The 19,965-nt window shown below is 36.8% G+C and overlaps 1 protein-coding gene and 2 long non-coding RNA genes across 4 annotated transcripts; all 3 read right to left on the bottom strand.

Moving 5' to 3' along the window:
* Positions 1–5,649: 5,649 nt before the first annotated feature.
* Positions 5,650–11,116, bottom strand: LOC113040268 (protein NLRC3-like; the record flags this gene model as incomplete). Its single annotated transcript, XM_026198607.1, has 6 exons — positions 5,650–7,484; positions 7,577–7,772; positions 7,914–7,998; positions 9,216–9,323; positions 9,619–9,726; positions 11,079–11,116. Coding segments are annotated over 6 exons (2,370 nt in total), but the record flags the coding sequence as incomplete, so codon positions are not given.
* Positions 11,117–11,169: 53 nt separating this feature from the next.
* Positions 11,170–12,114, bottom strand: LOC113040271 (uncharacterized). Its single transcript, XR_003275171.1, has 3 exons — positions 12,005–12,114; positions 11,789–11,920; positions 11,170–11,189 (listed from the first exon to the last, which is right to left on the bottom strand). It is a non-coding gene; the product is annotated as an uncharacterized LOC113040271 (long non-coding RNA).
* Positions 12,115–13,617: 1,503 nt separating this feature from the next.
* Positions 13,618–18,253, bottom strand: LOC113040272 (uncharacterized). 2 transcript variants are annotated; one of them, XR_003275173.1, is made up of 3 exons: positions 17,920–18,253; positions 15,592–15,920; positions 13,618–13,971 (listed from the first exon to the last, which is right to left on the bottom strand). It is a non-coding gene; the product is annotated as an uncharacterized LOC113040272 (long non-coding RNA). The 2 variants fall into 2 exon arrangements; XR_003275172.1 differs by lacking the exon at positions 17,920–18,253 and adding an exon at positions 16,256–16,448.
* Between the last annotated feature and the right edge of the window lie 1,712 nt (positions 18,254–19,965).

The following is a 19,965-nucleotide window of genomic DNA, read 5'->3' as shown; positions in this document are numbered from 1 at the left end:
CCCCTAGTGCAAAGATTGAAGCTGAGGATCAATGGACTTTCCTTCAGGACAGTTATCCCAAAGTACACATCCAGATCTACTTCTGCTTGGTTCAGGGATCAGTCATAGAATGTAGATGAGTGGCCTGTTCAGTCTCCAGATTTAATTCCTATTGAAAATATCTGGTTAAATTTGAAGAAAGCTGTGGCAAAGTGGAAACCAAAGATTATCAGTGATCTGGAATTTTTTTCAGGTGAGGAATGGACCAAGACTGTAGTAGAGATGTGACAGAAGCTTCTTAGTACTTACAGGCAGCGTTTATTGCTGGACTTTTTGGGGGGTTGAATAATCTTGAGCATGGATGTTTAGAAAAAGTGAAAGTGAAAAGTGGGAAGTTGTGGCCTAACGGTTAGAGAGTCGGACTCCCAATCGAAAGGTTGTGAGTTCGAGTCCCGGGCCGGCAGGAACTGTGGGTGGGGGGAGTGCATGTACAGTTCTCTCTCCTTAGAGACTTAGGTGCCCTTGAGCAAGGCATCGAACCCCCAACTGCTCCCCGGGCGCCGCAGCATAAATGGCTGCCCACTGCTCCGGGTGTGTGTTCACAGTGTGTGTGTGTTCACTACTCTGTGATGGGTTAAATGCAGAGCACAAATTCTGAGTATGGGTCACCATACTTGGCTGAATGTCACATCACTTTTTCACTTTCACTTTTCACTTTAAAGCCAATTAGAATTTCATCATGATTCATCAATGTTCCATTCTGAGAATCACTCAAAAGTGTATTAACAAACTTTTTTAACACTTTACTGATGCCTTTGTTAAATTGTTTTCATAAAATTATGTTATCTAACTGGAACTATTAATTTATAAATTTAGTATTTGCAATTAAAGAACACAGGAAACACAGTAGCACTTTCTTTTTGTAGTATTGCCATTCTAGCACTAGATTCTCTGCTTAAGCATGCTCAGAGTTCTGCTTATATTTACACACATTCCTACGTTTAAGTACAAGTTGGTAGATCCCACACTTTGCTTGAGACTGATCTTACGCACGCATAACACACACATCTGCGTGTATGTACTGTTGATAAATGAGTCCGAACTGTCACTGGAAGTTAGAGTTCATGCTAGAATTAAAGCCTGCAAATTTCACTGAGCTGAAGTAGTTCTGTCCTAAATTCTGTGGCAAATTATCTAGGTCCATGTTAACAGATGGATCTAAATTTTAACAAAACATTAATGATTGTCACAAAACTTACCTCAGTATCTCTAGTTTGCAATTGATATCCTTAAGTCCAGTGCAGAGCAGCTTCACTCCTGAATCCTGCAGATTATTATTGTTCATGTTCAGCTCTTTCAGATTGGTATCTGATCCAAGAACTGAAGCCAAAGCTGGACAGATTTTTTCAGTTAAGCCACAATCATTTAGCCTAAAAGAGAAATAAATTAAATCACAGGGTTCGATACATGAAAATACATTTGTTAAATACAAAAATGTAATTTTATAACCAATTATTTTTAGATTAACAGAAAATACACTGCATATATATTAGAATTGTATTGATAAAATTTCCTACATGAAACAAACTAGCATGCTTGAATAAAACTTAATAAAATATGTAAATTAATAATAGGCTTATATCATTAATGGCAATGAGTTACAGTCTTGTTCAAAATAATAGCAGTACAATGTGACTAACCAGAATAATCAAGGTTTTTAGTATATTTTTTATTGCTACGTGGCAAACAAGTTACCAGTAGGTTCAGTAGATTCTCAGAAAACAAATGAGACCCAGCATTCATGATATGCACGCTCTTAAGGCTGTGCAATTGGGCAATTAGTTGAATTAGTTGAAAGGGGTGTGTTCAAAAAAATAGCAGTGTGGCATTCAATCACTGAGGTCATCAATTTTGTGAAGAAACAGGTGTGAATCAGGTGGCCCCTATTTAAGGATGAAGCCAACACTTGTTGAACATGCATTTGAAAAGCTGAGGAAAATGGGTCGTTCAAGACATTGTTCAGAAGAACAGCGTACTTTGATTAAAAAGTTGATTAGAGAGGGGAAAACCTATAAAGAGGTGCAAAAAATGATAGGCTGTTCAGCTAAAATGATCTCCAATGCCTTAAAATGGAGAGCAAAACCAGAGAGACGTGGAAGAAAACGGAAGACAACCATCAAAATGGATAGAAGAATAACCAGAATGGCAAAGGCTCAGCCAATGATCACCTCCAGGATGATCAAAGACAGTCTGGAGTTACCTGTAAGTACTGTGACAGTTAGAAGACGTCTGTGTGAAGCTAATCTATTTTCAAGAATCCCCCGCAAAGTCCCTCTGTTAAAAAAAAGGCATGTGCAGAAGAGGTTACAATTTGCCAAAGAACACATCAACTGGCCTAAAGAGAAATGGGGGGAACATTTTGTGGACTGATGAGAGTAAAATTGTTCTTTTTGGGTCCAAGGGCCACAGGCAGTTTGTGAGACGACCCCCAAACTCTGAATTCAAGCAACAGTACACAGTGAAGACAGTGAAGCATGGAGGTGCAAGCATCATGATATGGGCATGTTTCTCCTACTATGGTGTTGGGCCTATTTATCGCATACCAGGGATCATGGATCAGTTTGCATATGTTAAAATACTTGAAGAGGTCATGTTGCCCTATGCTGAAGAGGACATGCCCTTGAAATGGTTGTTTCAACAAGACAATGACCCAAAACACACTAGTAAACGGGCAAAGTCTTGGTTCCAAACCAACAAAATTAATGTTATGGAGTGGCCAGCCCAATTTCCAGACCTTAATCCAATTGAGAACTTGTGGGGTGATATCAAAAATGCTGTTTCTGAAGCAAAAACCAAGAAATGTGAATGAATTGTGGAATGTTGTTAAAGAATCATGGAGTGGAATAACAGCTGAGAGGTGCCACAAGTTGGTTGACTCCATGCCACACAGATGTCAAGCAGTTTTAAAAAACTGTGGTCATACAACTAAATATTAGTTTTAGTGATTCACAGGATTGCTAAATCCCAGAAAAAAAAATGTTTGTACAAAATAGTTTTGAGTTTGTACAGTCAAAGGTAGACCACTGCTATTTTTTTGAACACACCCCTTTCAACTAATTGCCCAATTGCACAGCCTAAGAGCGTGCATATCATGAATGCTGGGTCTTGTTTGTTTTCTGACAATCTACTGAACCTACTGGTAACTTGTTTGCCACGTAGCAATAAAAAATATACTAAAAACCTTGATTATTCTGGTTAGTCACATTGTACTGCTATTATTTTGAACAAGACTGTATATATTTAAAGGGCTGCTCTATCTTGATGAGTTTCTTGAGGTGGAGATGTGGAGCTTAATAATTTATGCATTGAGGTTATGCAAGAGTATATCTTCTTTAAAGCAGTTGTTTAAGAAGTTGAACTGCATATAGTGTTGAGTTTTTTTTTTCTGATGAGGTCAGCTGGGACACGTTCTGCATGCAGTAAGTTAGTAAAATAAAGATGACGGGATACCCCCCAATAATCAATACAGTAAAAACTGCACATTTCATAATGGCCTTTTATTGTGGCCAGCCTAAAGCCCCTTTCACACTGAACGTTGGACCCAGTAAATTGCCAGTTCCCCTTTCTGTGTGAAGGCAAACACATCCTGATATGCCACATATAGATATGCCACAACTGTGAGGTGGATGAATTATCTCAGCAAAGGAGAAGTTTTCACTAACACAAATTAAGACAGATTTGTGAACAATATTTGCAAGAAATAGGACTTTTGTGTACACAGAAAAAGTCTGAGATCTCTGAGTTCAGTTCATGACAAATGGGAGCAAAAACAAAAGTGTTGCATTTATAATTTTGTTCAGTTTAGGTTTGCACCGACAGCTGCAAATTATCGAAGAGAAAAATGGCCAAAAATGCGAGCAAAAAAGACAGGCTACATATAATAATAATAATAATAATAATAAATGGCAGTGTTCAGCACGCATGTTTCACTCTCCTCGTCTGCGTGGTTTGACGCTCCTCTCAATATTCCGCTCTGAAAATCTGAGCATATCACACCAGTCCTCAGGTCCATACACTGGCTTCCAGTTACATTTAGGATTGATTTTACAGTACATTTACTCGTCTATGGGCCCTATTTTAACTATCTAAATGCAAAGTGTAAAGCGCACAGCGCAGGTGCACTCAGGGTGTGTCAAAATCCACTTTTGCTATTTTAAAGACGGAAAACGGTCCGTGTGCCGGGGCGCATTTTTGGAATGGGTTGTCCCTATTCTCTTAATAAGTAACGGGCGTAACGTTCAATAATCCAATCAGAGTGTCATCTCCCATTCCCTTTAAGATCGAGATGCGCTCGCAACATGGCGGGTCGCTATTTACATGGCGGAATTTGTTGTCGGAAAAGCTGAACGCTTCTCAAGCGAAGAAACCAATCTGCTCGTGCACGAAGTTAAAACGCACGAGCAGATCATCTATGGGACAAGCAGGAATCCACCAAAGCTCCACGCAAGGAGTCAGTTCATAAATGTGTGTGTGTATTGGCACATTTTTTTCAATTAATTTGCCAATTTCATTCATCATTATAAGTAGTAATAGGCTGAATTGCAAATAGGTAGCCTAATTCTAATACACGCAATGACTATCCATCATTAAAATGTTATACTCATGTAGCCTTCACAATAATATTATTTTCACTGTAATCCTTTTGTTTCTAATATTTGGCATATTTGTGTGATGCACATCCCTGTGTGTAATAAGCAAAGTCAATGGGCACTGTGTGGCGCTGGACGGGAAAATGCGAATGGCGCCAGACTGAAACTAGCAAACACACTTGCACTGCGCCTTGCGTAACATTGCGCCGGGTGTATGATAGGGACCTATAAGTCACTCAGTGACCTAGGACCGAAATACATTGCAGATATGTTCACTGAATATATACCTAACAGACCACTTAGATCATTAGGATCAAGTCAGTTAGAAATACCAAGAGTTCACACAAAACAAGGGGAGTCCGCCTCTAGCTACTATGGCCGCCCACAGTTGGAATCAGCTTCAAGAAGAGATCAGATGTGCTAAAACACTAGTCACGTTTAAATCTAGACTCAAAACTCATCTGTTTAGCGGTGCATTTACTGAATGAGCACTGTGTGATGTCCGAACTGATTGCATTGTATTTTACATATTAACTGAATTTTATGTAAAATCATTTTCCATTTCTAACTGTTTTAAATTCATTCAAGTCAATTTTTAAATTACTTTCAATTTTTTTTAATTGCTTTTTTATTTTTGTTCTTCTTGATTATTTTACTGTCTTTTATGTAAAGCACTTTGAATTACCATTGTGTACGAAATGTGCTGTATAAATAAAAAAAAATCACAGCCTTGAAATCACAGTTTATTTTATCTGTATTTAATACAAATCTTTTATTTTTATCTCCATTGTATTCATTTGTGCTGTTGTTTGTAGTTAGAATATTCTTATTTTCGTTACTTTTGTTTGAAAGTATAGTTTTTCCATAAACATAGCACATACCGAACTGTACTGAAACCATGACCCTAAAACCATGAAACAATCCAAACCATGAAAAAGCTGAACCGTTTCACCCCTAGTATCAGTGTAGATTAATGCAATTTTAAGATGAGAACAAAACATGACAAAATATATTAAATAACTTACAGAGCTCTTTTGCAGGTTTTGATGACTGCTGATAATCTAATGAGACACTCGTCTGATTTCTTGAATTTCTGAAGCTCAAACTCCTCCAGCTCCTCCTCTGATGTCAACAACACAAAGACCAAAGCAGACCACTGGGCAGGAGAAAGATCAGCAGATGATAGACTTCCTTTGCTAAGGTGGGTCTGAATGTCTTTCACCAGAGTTTGGTCGTTCAGTTCATTCAGACAGTAGAACAGATTGATGGATCTCTCTGGAGACAGATTAGACTCTAATTTCTGCTTGATGTACTGAACTATTTCCTTTTTGCTCTTCTCATTTCTATTTTTCTGTTTCAACAGACCCTGTAAGAGTCTCTGATTGGACTGGAGTGACAAACCAAGGAGGAAGCGAAGAAAAAGATCCAGGTGTCCATTATCACTCTCTAATGCCTTGTCCACTGCAGTCTTGAGCAAATCAATGATGGTTTTACTTTTATATTTCCATTTTGTAGACGCATGAACAAATATACTTTTCTTGTTAATGTCTAGAAACAGATGTGCATAAAGGGCTGCAATAAACTCTTGAATGCTCAAGTGAACGAAGCAGTACATGGTACCAAGAGTGATCCCTGTTTCCTCCTTAAAGATCTGGGTACACATGCCTGAGTACACTGATGCCTTATAGACGTCAATACCACAGGCTTCCAGATCTGTGTCATAGAAGATCACATTGTTTCTTTCCAGCTGATCAAATGCCAGTTTCCCCAGTGAAAAGATGGCATCTTTATCCCAGGAAACATCTGGTGTATGTTCTCCATCATACTTTCGTCTGCTCTGCTGGATCTGAAATCTGAGGAAGTGGGTGTACATTTGTATCAGAGTCTTAGGAGTGTCTTCAGTATTTGACTCCTGCAGTGTTTTGGAGGCATCATCAGCCTGATTGTTTTTCACAACATTATTTCTTTTCTCCTCTAAAATGTTCTGGAGAACAGTGGCTGAAATCCAGCAGAAGACTGGGATGTGGCACATGATAAAGAGACTCTTTGATTGTTTAACATGATCAATGATTTCTTTGGCCTGATTCTCATCCGTGAATCTTTTTCTGAAGTACTCCTCCTTTTGTGCATCATTGAATCCTCGTATCTCTGTCAGCCGGTCGATACAGTCAGGAGGAATCTTACTGGCAGCTGCTGGTCTGCTGGTGATCCAGATGAGAGCAGAAGGAAGCAGATTTCCCTTGATGAGGTTCGTCAGGAGAACATCCAGAGAGACTGGTGATGATACATCAGACCACGTCTCATTATCCCTAAAGTTTACAGGAAGTCGACATTCATCCAATCCATCAAGAATGAACAAGACTTTGAATTGATTTCTTCTTGTAAGGTTCAGTCCTTTTGTCTCTGGGAAAAACTGAGTTATAAGGTCCATCAAACTTAGTTTTTCTTTTTCCTTTAAGTTCATCTCTCTAAATGGAAGAGGAAATATGAAGCTGATATCTTGATTTTCTTTTCCTTCGGCCCAATCCAGAACAAACTTCTGCACAGAGACTGATTTTCCGATGCCAGCAACTCCTTTTGTCAGTACAGTTCTGATCTGCTTGTCTTGTTCAGGTGCTTCAAACAAATGTTTGCACTCAACCTGTATCTCCTGTGATTCATGATGTCTGGAAGCAACTTCAATCTGTCTCACCTCATGTTCAGTATTGACCTGTTCACTACAACCCTGAGTGATATAGAGATCTGTGTAGATGTTCTTCAGAAGTGTAGAGTCACCTTGCTTTGCAATTCCTTCAGACACACATTGATACTTCTTCTTTAGGCTACACTTTAGTTGATGAATGAAGAACAGTTCATCTAAACAGAAACAAAATACAGATATAGATTAATCATATTTTCTCTCTACATTTATAAGTGACAGTGTTTACAGATGATCATGAGTCTCTTACCTTCTAGAGTATCAGCAGCTTCATCTTGCTTCATCTCTCTCAGGAAGTAGAGCGTGAGATCAAGAGCTGCTTCTTTCATACTGCATCTGTTCTCATTAAAGTCCTTCACAAAGTACTGCATGTCTTCTTTTTGTAATATTTTCTTAAACATGTCCAGTTCATTTTTTAGAAATGTGATTATTTTCTTCTCAAGATCCTACAAACAAAAGAACAAAAAACAGAGGCAAAAGAACACTATATGATCCATAAATAAAAATATTTGTAAAAGAAACAAGAAACATTGTCCAATAATCAATTTATTTGTTATAAATAGAATCATTAATTGAATATTTTTCACCTGGAAGATTCCTAGGAGATTGTCTGTGAAATTCTTGCGGTTCCTGTTAATCTGGAAGTCTGAGTCTAATGTCTCATAATGCAGACTGTTAAAATGGTGAATAAAATTAAATGTGGTTAAGGCAATATATTAAACAAATCTCTTTTTTTTTTAATCAAACACAGAGCAAACTTTAGCTGTTAATGCTGCAGCTATAAGTTAATTCTTTTAAAAAGAAGGTTCTACTCAAGTACAAATGTAAGTTTTTATGTCCTATATGGAAAAAACTATTGACAGTAATAACAGAAAGATGGAAAGACATATTCATGTCTCTATGGGGAATTTATGGCTCGTTCCTGCTGCTTGTGTAATTGTTTTACTGGAAAGAAGCTCCAGACTGAGATCAATAAAAAGCAAAGCAGATATTGTTCTTTGATTTATGGTTTTATTTAATTTCTATCACAAATATCCTAGTGGAGAAATTAGCTAGTGCCATAATACAAAACACATGAAATACCTTTCAGTATCTGATGGGGTTTTCTCACTGAATCCTGGTGGCACACCTTCTTTTGACCAGTCACTCGTCACAGACACAGAGCTGGACACATGTGAGTCTGATCTTACACTAATGACACAAAGAAGAGAGAGATTCTTCAGTCTCATTGGAAAAGGTTTAATGTTGTAAACAATCATTTCTGTAGATAGATGAGCACATTCATGTTTGATTGTCACATTATTGAATTTATGCTCTCTAGTGTCTGTCTGTGTAACTGTATTACTGGAAAGAAGCTCTTGACACAGTTCAGTGAAGAAAGAAGCAGAAACTCTGTGATTTATTGTGTTATTTACTTATTTTCTATCACAGACATCCTACTGAAGACATTAGCTAATGCTATGTTGTAACAAACCAAATGAAATACCTTTCAGTATCTGATGGGGTTTTCTCACTGAATCCTGGTGGCACACCTTCTTTTGACCGGTCACTCGTCACAGACACAGAGCTGGACACATGTGAGTCTGATCTTACACTAATGACACAAAGAAGAGAGAGATTCTTCAGTCTCATTGGAAAAGGTTTAATGTTGTAAACAATCATTTCTGTAGATAGATGAGCACATTCATGTTTGATTGTCACATTATTGAATTTATGCTCTCTAGTGTCTGTCTGTGTAACTGTATTACTGGAAAGAAGCTCTTGACACAGTTCAGTGAAGAAAGAAGCAGAAACTCTGTGATTTATTGTGTTATTTACTTATTTTCTATCACAGACATCCTACTGAAGACATTAGCTAATGCTATGTTGTAACAAACCAAATGAAATACCTTTCAGTATCTGATGGGGTTTTCTCACTGAATCCTGGTGGCACACCTTCTTTTGACCGGTCACTCGTCACAGACACAGAGCTGGACACATGTGAGTCTGATCTTACACTAATGACACAAAGAAGAGAGAGATTCTTCAGTCTCATTGGAAAAGGTTTAATGTTGTAAACAATCATTTCTGTAGATAGATGAGCACATTCATGTTTGATTGTCACATTATTGAATTTATGCTCTCTAGTGTCTGTCTGTGTAACTGTATTACTGGAAAGAAGCTCTTGACACAGTTCAGTGAAGAAAGAAGCAGAAACTCTGTGATTTATTGTGTTATTTACTTATTTTCTATCACAGACATCCTACTGAAGACATTAGCTAATGCTATGTTGTAACAAACCAAATGAAATACCTTTCAGTATCTGATGGGGTTTTCTCACTGAATCCTGGTGGCACACCTTCTTTTGACCGGTCACTCGTCACAGACACAGAGCTGGACACATGTGAGCCTGATCTTACACTAATGACACAAAGAAGAGAGTGGGAACATTTTTAAAACATTATTACAATTGATTTCATAAATTAAAAAAAGAAACCACAATGTAAAAAAAAAAAAAAGAAAAGTCCCCTTCCATCAGAGTATAGTCCAAGCTCTCTTCTGTCACATCAGTATCATCCTCATGTAACACACAAGCTTCATTTCTAACATTGTGCCACATTCAGCTTCATTCTCCTCAGTCTCAGTCATCTCACTTCTCTCACCTTCCTCGTTTATATCTTCTCTAGCAATCGTGACACAGACCCCAGCTTTACCACTCTCACATCCTTCATTATTTACAGCTTCAGCATCATTCAGTTTCTCAGCACAGACATTTCTGATGTGCTCTTCCATTATATCAACCAACTAATCAAAATCAGATTCATCTGCATCATACTTCAAGACCATGTAAACCTGTCATCTGAAACGAATGACAGAGTTTTACAGTCAAGTGGGATCTTTTTGATTTGGAAATTCACTGGATATTGCCTCTCATAACATCAAAGTCTCGTTACACATTGATGCTATTTCTTATTAATTGAAATTAAAGAATAAAAGAGATTAAAGTGAAGAAACAATACAAACAGTATCTTTCCGGAGCCAAAAAATAAACAATGTTCTGACTGCTATACATAATATTTATTGCTGTAGTATTAGTAGATGTTTTATTAATGCAATGATGCCCATCACAGACAGACTTGTTATATGGGCAAAATTAAGACATTCAGCGTGTTATGTTAAATAATTACAGATCTGTCTCCAGAGTCAAATCACTGAGATTCCTTCTGAAATTAGTTTGTGGATTATCTAACCTTAATATTATATTTATAGGCCTATCCATAATATTTGAGTTATTCAATGCTATGGATCAAAGAACGCTCCAGTAGAGACATAAAAAAAAGACTAGATTCAGGCTAACATTTTTTACCTAACATGTGATCCCTGGGAATCGAGCCCACAACCTTCCGCTGCTGACACAATGCTCTACCACTTGAGCCACAAGAAATTATTACTCATTTTAGTTTATTTAACACTTTACAGCAAAATATACTTCAGTTTGAAATGATTATTTTGACTCGCTTAAGTTACCATATTATTAACATTTTCTATCCACTAAAAGTGCAACCTGAAACTAAAGTGAAAAACATTTTAATTCTGGGGTTGTACAGGATTTAAATATTCCTGTATATTAGACATTTAACAAGTTTCCAGCTGTTTTTAACCCGAGACAATATAAAAACATTTAGAGGAAGTTCTGCTTTGTTATGTAAATCATTTGACCTGACAACAGTGAGAGAAAACACTGCTTGTTGAAAAGACAGACTCAGTCTTACCTCTGTTTGTGTGAGAGACTCATCTTTCCTCTCTTCTCTGACAGACTGCAGATGAACAGCTCAACACTGAGATCTTTGTGTCTCTGAAGAAGATCAGATGCTCATCATGACCTGGACATGACAATCAGATCAAGATCATGAGAGTTCAGAGGAACAAATGATGAAGAAAATAACTAGTGCTGAATCTCTGACTTATCAAGCAATCAATATACAAATAAAATCTGCTACACATATACTGCCATGTAATAATCTCTTCAGATCACGAACAACACACTTCTTTATTTACATACACGTTACTATCAGTAATAAGTTACTATATATTAAGCTTCGGAGCATTAAGAAGTTTAAAAGAAGATTTGTTTTGCTCATGTTTATTAACCTGTCTGTCCAGAAGAACAGGTTTGATTTGATCACAAAACACTTTCGGTCTCGCGTCTTAAAATACAAAGAAGGAGGAAATGAAATAACACTTTTAGAATTATTCGGACTGCTAGTCTATATTTTTTAGAGATATTTTTAAAAACGTGTAAAAATGTTTTTACATTCATCGTCTTTAAACGGTTTGTTTTATTAATATCTCTCTGTTTCTCGGTGGTTTATTATTCGTCGACAGGTATAAGTTATACCTGAACAAATCCCGCTTCATCCAGCTCTGAAACGCGTTCATCATTCTCCTAAATAAGTGTAATGGTGAAAGTATTCAGACTTACTTGCAGTAGTTCAGACGATCTTGTGCTGCAGGAACAGAATCCAGAAGTCTTTCACACACTTCCGGTTTGTGATCGCTGTTAAACACCTGTGCGATCTTCACGATTGATGTTTGTCACCTGACACGACTTCATCTTGGAGAAAATCAAAGTCCAGTTAACAACAGATCTCGTGCATCAGCGCCACCAACTGGACAGGAATGTGAAGCACAAACACACCTGCTTTCTCCTTCTTCTTCCTTCTAACAGCAGATCCCAAACTAAAACAGTGCACTAGCGCCACCTGCTGTTTCTTCACATTCTCCCTCTCAATCTGCTCCATTCACCTCCTTCTGCTACATTTGACTACTCTGAAGGGTTAATGAATAATAACAAATCATATCAAATAATCCAGGACAAACATATCAATCTGAAAGATAATGATTATATGCTATATAACAGAATCATATACAGTCCTGTTTTTATTTGAAGAAATTTCATTACATTTCTTTCATTACAGCAATAGTCTATGAATTCAGATTGAAGGATTTATTCAGTTATTCTGTAGGTTATGATGAATAATTAAGATATATGAAATGTATGATTCACTGAAATTGTTCAGAACTACATACAAATAGAAAATGTCCAGTTATTTTCATCTTATTTTCTGAATTTATCATCTCCGGTTGCTGTGATGTAGATATATGTGCTTTTAGACAGAGACATTTCTGGATCTGATGAAGAGAAACCCCAGGAACACAGAAGAAAGATCTTGTTTGAGACTCGAATCTCAATCATTAGACTGTAAAAAGTGTGAGAGATGAGAGAGATCAACCTTTATCTGTTCTCACATGGACAGATATTCAATGAGTATGGCAGAAATTTAGGCAGTACCTCACCATTGTGAAGCAGAGTATTACAATTTGACCCAAACATGATTGTCCCGTGACATGACAGCACTGGCTAGAGTAATTCGCTCATTTACATCCTTCCTTACAAATGGCAAAATCACTTTGATAAAGAAGAGATTTTTTTCTGTTTGTTTTTGTTTTATTTTATATATCACATAGTAATATCCTGCTACATTACCACTAACGTTATACTTCCACTAAACAGTATCTCTGTTTACCCAGACACAATTATATCAGTTCTGACAACTACAGAAATGTGAAAAGTGTCCATTGAATAGCTGTAACTATGATCCTAAAGAGTTGTTGTGTAAGCTTTTTGTTATCACTCTTTGTCAGTTTAATATATTGTCAGTTTCATTCATTTTCCATTAAATGCAGCATGAAAGGGTTTCAGCACTTTATCCTGTAGAAAGATTACAGTACACAGCATGAATTATCACACCCCTCTGAAACTCAATTTAGAAATGAATCTTTATATCTAGGACATGTTTTATATGTTCAGATGTGGTCAGGTGTACTCATTTATACTTCTTACTTCAAAATGTTTCTAATGTTTACAAAAAGTTAGATGATTCAAATTACTTTATAATTGTTTAATATCTAATGTTAATCAGTTTGAGCACATTTTGTCCCTCCATTCTGCAGCAAATTCTGAAAAGGCATCTTTCGGAGGACGTACTCCGTTCGAGCGCCTCTTTCTCTTGTGCACATCGACACAAATCACAGATCGATAAGGTATTTTAACATTTACATAACATGTATTTTATAATTGAAAACAAAAAACTAAAAAACTAAATCAATTTAGGTTAAAGAAAGCAAAGCACAAACACAAAGCATAAAGACTGAACAGCACAATTAATTTATTTTGCTTTGAAGCTTACTGTGTATTGATGTACAGTTTTTTCACATCTGAATATAGTTTGGAACAATTTGGAAGCCATCTTGGCTGCTTTTGTTGTAATACATGTCAATAATAAAGAAAATTACAAATAAAACAGTCAAATATCCAAAATCTACTGCACCATTATTCTTTTAACATTATTAACGGCATAACAGAGGGTCCACAGTATAGAGATTAAACTACAGTAAGAATCAATCTCATGAAGGACCAAAGTCTCTGCGATTGCTCTCCGCCGGCTCATAATGCTGAGCAACTCTGTGTTTGTCTCTAGCTGCTGTGTAGGTTACAGTACAGGAACATGCATTTACTAGAGACAAGCAGAAACTCTGCTGACCATATCGAAGCTGACAGTCAGGATCACTCTGGCGCAGATCTGCCTCTCATGATGCTCAGCTCTGAACGATTTAAAAATGACATGCAAAAAAAAAAAAAAATTGTGTGCATGATTTACTTATTCATTCCCTCATTGTACTAAAATGTGAAGACAGTTACTATTTTGTTCCCTCAATTTGCTAATTCATTATCTCAATTTCTAAATTGTGTGCACAATTTGTGTTTTGTGTTTTTACAGTAAACAGGTGTGTGTGTGTGTGTGTGTGTGTGTGTGTGTGTGTGTGTGTGTGTGTGTGTGCAGGGCCCTGGACTAATAATGAGGTCCAAGTTCAATAATACACTAAAAGTTCAAATTGATTAACTAACTAATTGATAACTAACAATAGTGAAAGATGTGGATGTTGTGCTTCCCATCAATAATCACATCTCTGCATTCCCCCAAACTGATTTGCAGAAATTAAAGTCCCACTCGGTGTGAGCTGAAGTGATTGTGACTAGACGGAAGAGAAATCTACTTGGTCTTAAAGGGGTGATATGATGCAATTTCAACTTTTCTTTTTCTCTGGAGTGTTACAAGGTGTTCGTGAAGAGATAAGATCCCTAAAGTTGCAAAGACTATAAGCGTGAAACACAGGTTTGTTCATAAAGCCCTTAAATGGAGATGGTTTGGGTGTGTTTTATGCAAATAGCTTTGTGGACGTTTATTGAGAAGAGTCAGAATTCAGTAACATTAGAAGGAGGTCAGGGTCTGTCCAAATACCTACACTTGCAGACTTGAGAGTGTGTGCACATGACTGGAAGTGATAACTTTCTGCTCATGAGATGTTTGTTTTCTCAGGCAGGTTTGTGAGCGGACGCCGTCGCCTCGGGAGGGTCGTGCTGGACCCATGTTGCTGGCTGAATTCTGTCACGGGGCGGTAGAGACCACCGAAGAAAGAACAGGGTCTGGGCCCAAATGCAGGTTAGAAAACTCTTTTAAATGAGGGACTACATTTGTAGCATGGACACACATTTTTAAGACGTGTTTTTGTTTTAAAACTGATTTTAAGCCATTGAAACACAAACACCAGAGCTGTATGTGCGTCTCTGTTTCTGTGTGAGAGGAGTGTGCATTGTTTGTTTGCTAATTTATTAGCTTTGAATGATTTCATAAACACACACATACGCGTCAGAATTCCCATCTTTGCAAGTTTCCTCATTAACATAACACACACCCGGCAGAAAGTTACACGATTTAGAAACAGCACCAAACTCTGGCAAGATAAAGTTATTTTATATAAAATAAAATAAAAACATTGCACTTTATTTACAGTTCAAGTATAATAGGAAGAGTGAATCATCTGGGAGAGAATGTGATTGTCTTGACTGTCGTATATGTTACATGCAGTTTGAAGCTGAATGGAGGATGACAGATAGACGCAGTGGAGAGAAGAGTTTACATCAACTTAAATATTCATCTGTATCTCACATTAAACCATGGACCGTCTTTTAAATGTGTTAGGTGTGTAAAAATACTTCAACTGACCATAAAGATCATTCTGAAGTTATACTGCACTGAGCACTATTGACATCTTTATGGTCTCTGAATAAATGTTTTTAAAGGTTTTTTTTTATTGCTTTTTGATTTGGTCAATGAAAATATTTGTATGAAAACTGTCAGCACAAATGTAATTGTGACTGACCAGAGACAGTAAGATTGAATCTGTATGTGGTCAATCTTCTCCCTCTGATGGTCACTTGATAAAGTCCAGAGTCTGTGTTTCTGGTGTTTGTGATGATCAGAGATCCAGTCTGATGATCCAGCTTCAGTCTGTCTCTGAATCTCACATCAAGAACATCACATGTGGAGAATCTTCCAGTGTCTTTATCAATTTCAGCTATACGAGTCTCTGAGTGTCCACATGTCCAGAATACCTCATCATTTGTCTGTAGTTCAGTGTTAGTCTGTAGAGAGACTGAATCTCCCTCCATCACAGACACTGACTTCACTTCATCTGAATCAGAAACACACCTGAAGAACAAACACAGAAAGAGTTTGTCACAGATTAAGGTCAAGGTTTACTGAAGTAAACAGTGTCAAATGTAAATCTTGGACCAATAATATCCAAACAACAAAACGAAAAAAAAAATCTTCATGGTGATTTTGAATAAAACCCATTTGCCGACACAGGAACTGAAGTTGATTTGAGCTGAATTCATCCACAGAAAACTCTTCAGATGAGAATCACGTCACGACTGAAACTAAAGCTGCTGCTGTTTGAGCTTCACTGTTTTTATAGAAAGGATATTTAGAGAAACAAACACACATATTTGAGAGAAAAAGAAAAATACTCATTTCAAACTCACCAAGCATATGCCACGAACACAACCAGAAGCAAACTCTGTCAGACATCTTGAGCGGTTTCAGTCCACAGATATGAAGAGACAAACTGGATCAGTAATGAGAGATGAGACAGATGAGCTGATGTGAGGCTGCTCTGTAGTAAAGTGAAGTCAAACTCTCCTGTCAGCTAAATAACCCTCTATTTATTCAGCATTGATGCACAAGATCATCAGCTCTTCTGAGCTTCCTGGAGATCAATGCTGTCATTTTCAACAGAAATAAGCTGAGCCTAATATAGATGTTAAAAATGTCTTAAAGCAGTGTTTGATCCTGAGATCCTGAGAGTCTTTGACTCTGGTTTCTCCTGTAACTGTCTTCAGTCGGTTTGTTCTTCGTGTCTGATCAAATAGTTTCTCCTCTCAGACTGATTTCACAGATTCTCCAACTGCTTTATGGATCCAGAACAGATCACTTGTTGTAACTGTGTGCTCTCTCATATTTTCATATGGCATTTTGTGTGGAGTGGAAGTAAAAATGTTTAGTTCATATAAGCAGAAGAAAAAAAGTAAGACTTCAAACTACTAAAAGATACACTGACCACATTCATCTAATAATATACATGCTGATGTCGAAGCTGTTTGTCAAGACAACAGATCAAACCACATTAGATATAAATATATCACAACACAAAATGTTTTTGATCATGATAGATTTAGTGAATTACATGCATTTATCAGTGTTATACGACCTGATTCAGCGTGTGATGGACACACACACAAAGATGGACACACTCTAGACTTAATCATCAGTACGGGTCTAAACATTTCATCCATTGTTATTAAAGACATAGCACTATCTGATCACTTCTGTATTTTCTTTGATATATTGATCTCTGCTAGCACTGAATCTAGATCTGTCTCTGTCAGAAGGAGATGCATTAACGAGAACACAAGTGAACTATTTATGGAGGCTATATCTTTAACACCAAGCATTTCTGCAGACTCTGTTGATATTCTCCTTGATTCCTTCAACTCAAAAGTTAAGAATGTTATTGATGATATTGCTCCAATAATAGTCAGAAAGAAAACAAACAGACAGAAATCAGTTTGGAGAAGATCAACAGCAGTTCAGACTATGAAAAGACAATGCAGAAAAGAAGAAACTTGAAATTCACGATAGCATCTATAAAGACAGCCTTCATGCTTTTAATGTGAAACTAGCCACAGCTAGACAGAATTTCTTCTCAGACCTTATAAACAGTAACTTAAATAACACTCGTACTCTTTTTGTCACTGTTGAGAGACTGAAAAACCCCTCAAGTCAGATTCCAGTGAAATATTAAGTTATACGTGGTAAGTTATAAACAAAACACGTTTAACTTTTGTTGTTGTTTTTACCACTAGCAATGGAGTCATTGTTACACCGCACACTTTATTAATGTCAGGACTGTCATTTTGAGATGTTGCTTACAACTAAACTACTTTTATTTTGGATGCTATAAAAATTTGCATTAAAAGAGTATCAAATCTCAAAGCTGGAGCACAGACATTTCCCCTCTACAAACACCAGCACATCCTAAAGTATCTCATTGGCATTAAACCACAAGGATCTCTCTCTTTCATGTGGGGAGGTCGTGTCAGTGACAAACATGTGGCTGAGAATAATGGCCTTCTTAATAAACTATTACCTGGAGACTTGGTGTTGGCAGATGGTGGATGTGACAGAGACAGTGTTGGACTCGTGTGTGCAGAAGTGAAAATACCTGCATTCACCAGAGGACGCAGCTGGATGCAGAAGATGTGGAGGAAACACGGCAGATAGATCACCTCAGGGTTCATGTGAAGAGGGTGATATACACGTGTATGTATGTGCATTTATATACATATACAGAAATGTACCTTAAATAAACTACTTTTATTTTGGATGCTATTAATTGTTTTCACAGCCTTACATTAAATGTTGTCTATGCATGAACAGCATTATCATTGTTATGCATATTGCATACCACCTGTTACAACAATAAATGGCAAAATTTATCAATTCTGTATCTCATTATTTGTGCATCACATTGAGGTAAATGTGTACAGTTTACAGTAAGGTATATAAAACCAGTAAAGGGGCAGTGTAACACATAAAAGGTAATTAGATAAACAACTATCAAGACCACAGCTAAGACAATAAGTAAAATATTAAATAGAAAAACAGTTATTTAATTTATACATTTAGTGCACTTCACTCAAAAAAATTACTCTTTAAATTACTTAAGTCAATAATGGACAGTGGTTCCACACAACCAAATTGTGTTTTGATAACATTAATGGAATTTTTTGAATCTATACAAACTCCTTGTGTTGTGACAACACAACTGAATGAGGTAGAATCTATGTGAAATAGTAATGTCCAACCAACTCAATTTATTCACTTTGCTTCAACGTAAACTGGTTAAGTTAACTCAACATGTTTTGGTTTATTACAATCTAGCCAAATTTGTTTCACTCTATCAACATAAGGAGGTTTGTTTCAAATTACTCATTTCAATTATGGACAGTGGTTCCACACAATTAGTTCTAGTTACTTTAACACAATATTTTCTATTTAAAGTTACTCCCTTCAACAAAGCATTTTTTGTATGTTTTGTCTTGTAATGAGACAAAAGACAAGATGTCACAAATGATCAAAGTGTATTTGTTAAACAAGCAATAAATAATTACACACAGTAAAATACAGTCTTCAATGATGCAGCTTCAAATAGATTCCCACGAGTCTTCTGGATGACCTCCTGATTGCTGGCAACCTCTGTATCCTAGAAGTATTTAAAAGCATAGAGAACTCAAATTCTTGTGTATTAACTTTAACAAATAATTTATTAACCTTGAACTCACCATATACTCCATACTGCTAGGGTCTTCACTGGATACTTCAATTTCATTAGTCTGAAGATGAAAACAACAAAATTTAGCCTTTGTTTTTTTTCTCTAAAATTACATGAAAAAAAAGTCAGTCATTCATCTTCTTATGGGAAATACAGGCAAGCAGTCAAGATGGGATTCTCACAAACATTACAGTGGGAAATGGTACACACATCTGGAGCCTGTACGGTAAGCAACAAAACTGGAATGTTCCCAGACCCAGAAACATAGTAAGGACATCAGTAAAACAGTCATGCGACACCAGTGGTTCAACCATAATTTTACAAAGTAAACAAAAATACTTTTTTGTGCAAACAAAACCAAAACAGCGACTTTATTCAACAATTCTTCTCCAAATCGCATCTTCCACCATTATCAACAGCACGTAAATAAATCATGCGCATGGTGCTGCTGACCTAGAACACGCATGCGCTGAGCCTTGATTACACGCAGAGGAAAGCAATGTTCATGCCTCTTGTTACTCTCCATAATGGCAGAATATGTGATTTGGAGAAGAGTTGTTGAATAAAGTCGATATTTTTGTTTTCTTTGCACAAAATGTATTCTTGTACCTTTGTAAAATTGTGGTTGAAGCATTGATGCCACATGGACTGTTTTACTGATGTCCTTACTATGACTCTGGAAACATTTCAGTTGCATTGCAGCCTTTATGGAGGTTCAGAAATCTCTCGCATTTTCATAAAAATATTAGGGATGCACCAATTGACCGGCCATAAATTGGAAACCAGACGGTTTTTGCTTTAAATACGCGATTGGTAATCGGCCGGTCTTTGGAATTTTTTTCAGCCGATTTTTCCGGAAGT

The sequence above is a fragment of the Carassius auratus genome, chromosome 22 (assembly GCF_003368295.1).
Source record: "Carassius auratus strain Wakin chromosome 22, ASM336829v1, whole genome shotgun sequence".
Classification (NCBI taxonomy): Eukaryota; Metazoa; Chordata; class Actinopteri; order Cypriniformes; family Cyprinidae; genus Carassius; species Carassius auratus.
This window is presented reverse-complemented; position numbering and strand designations above follow the sequence as displayed.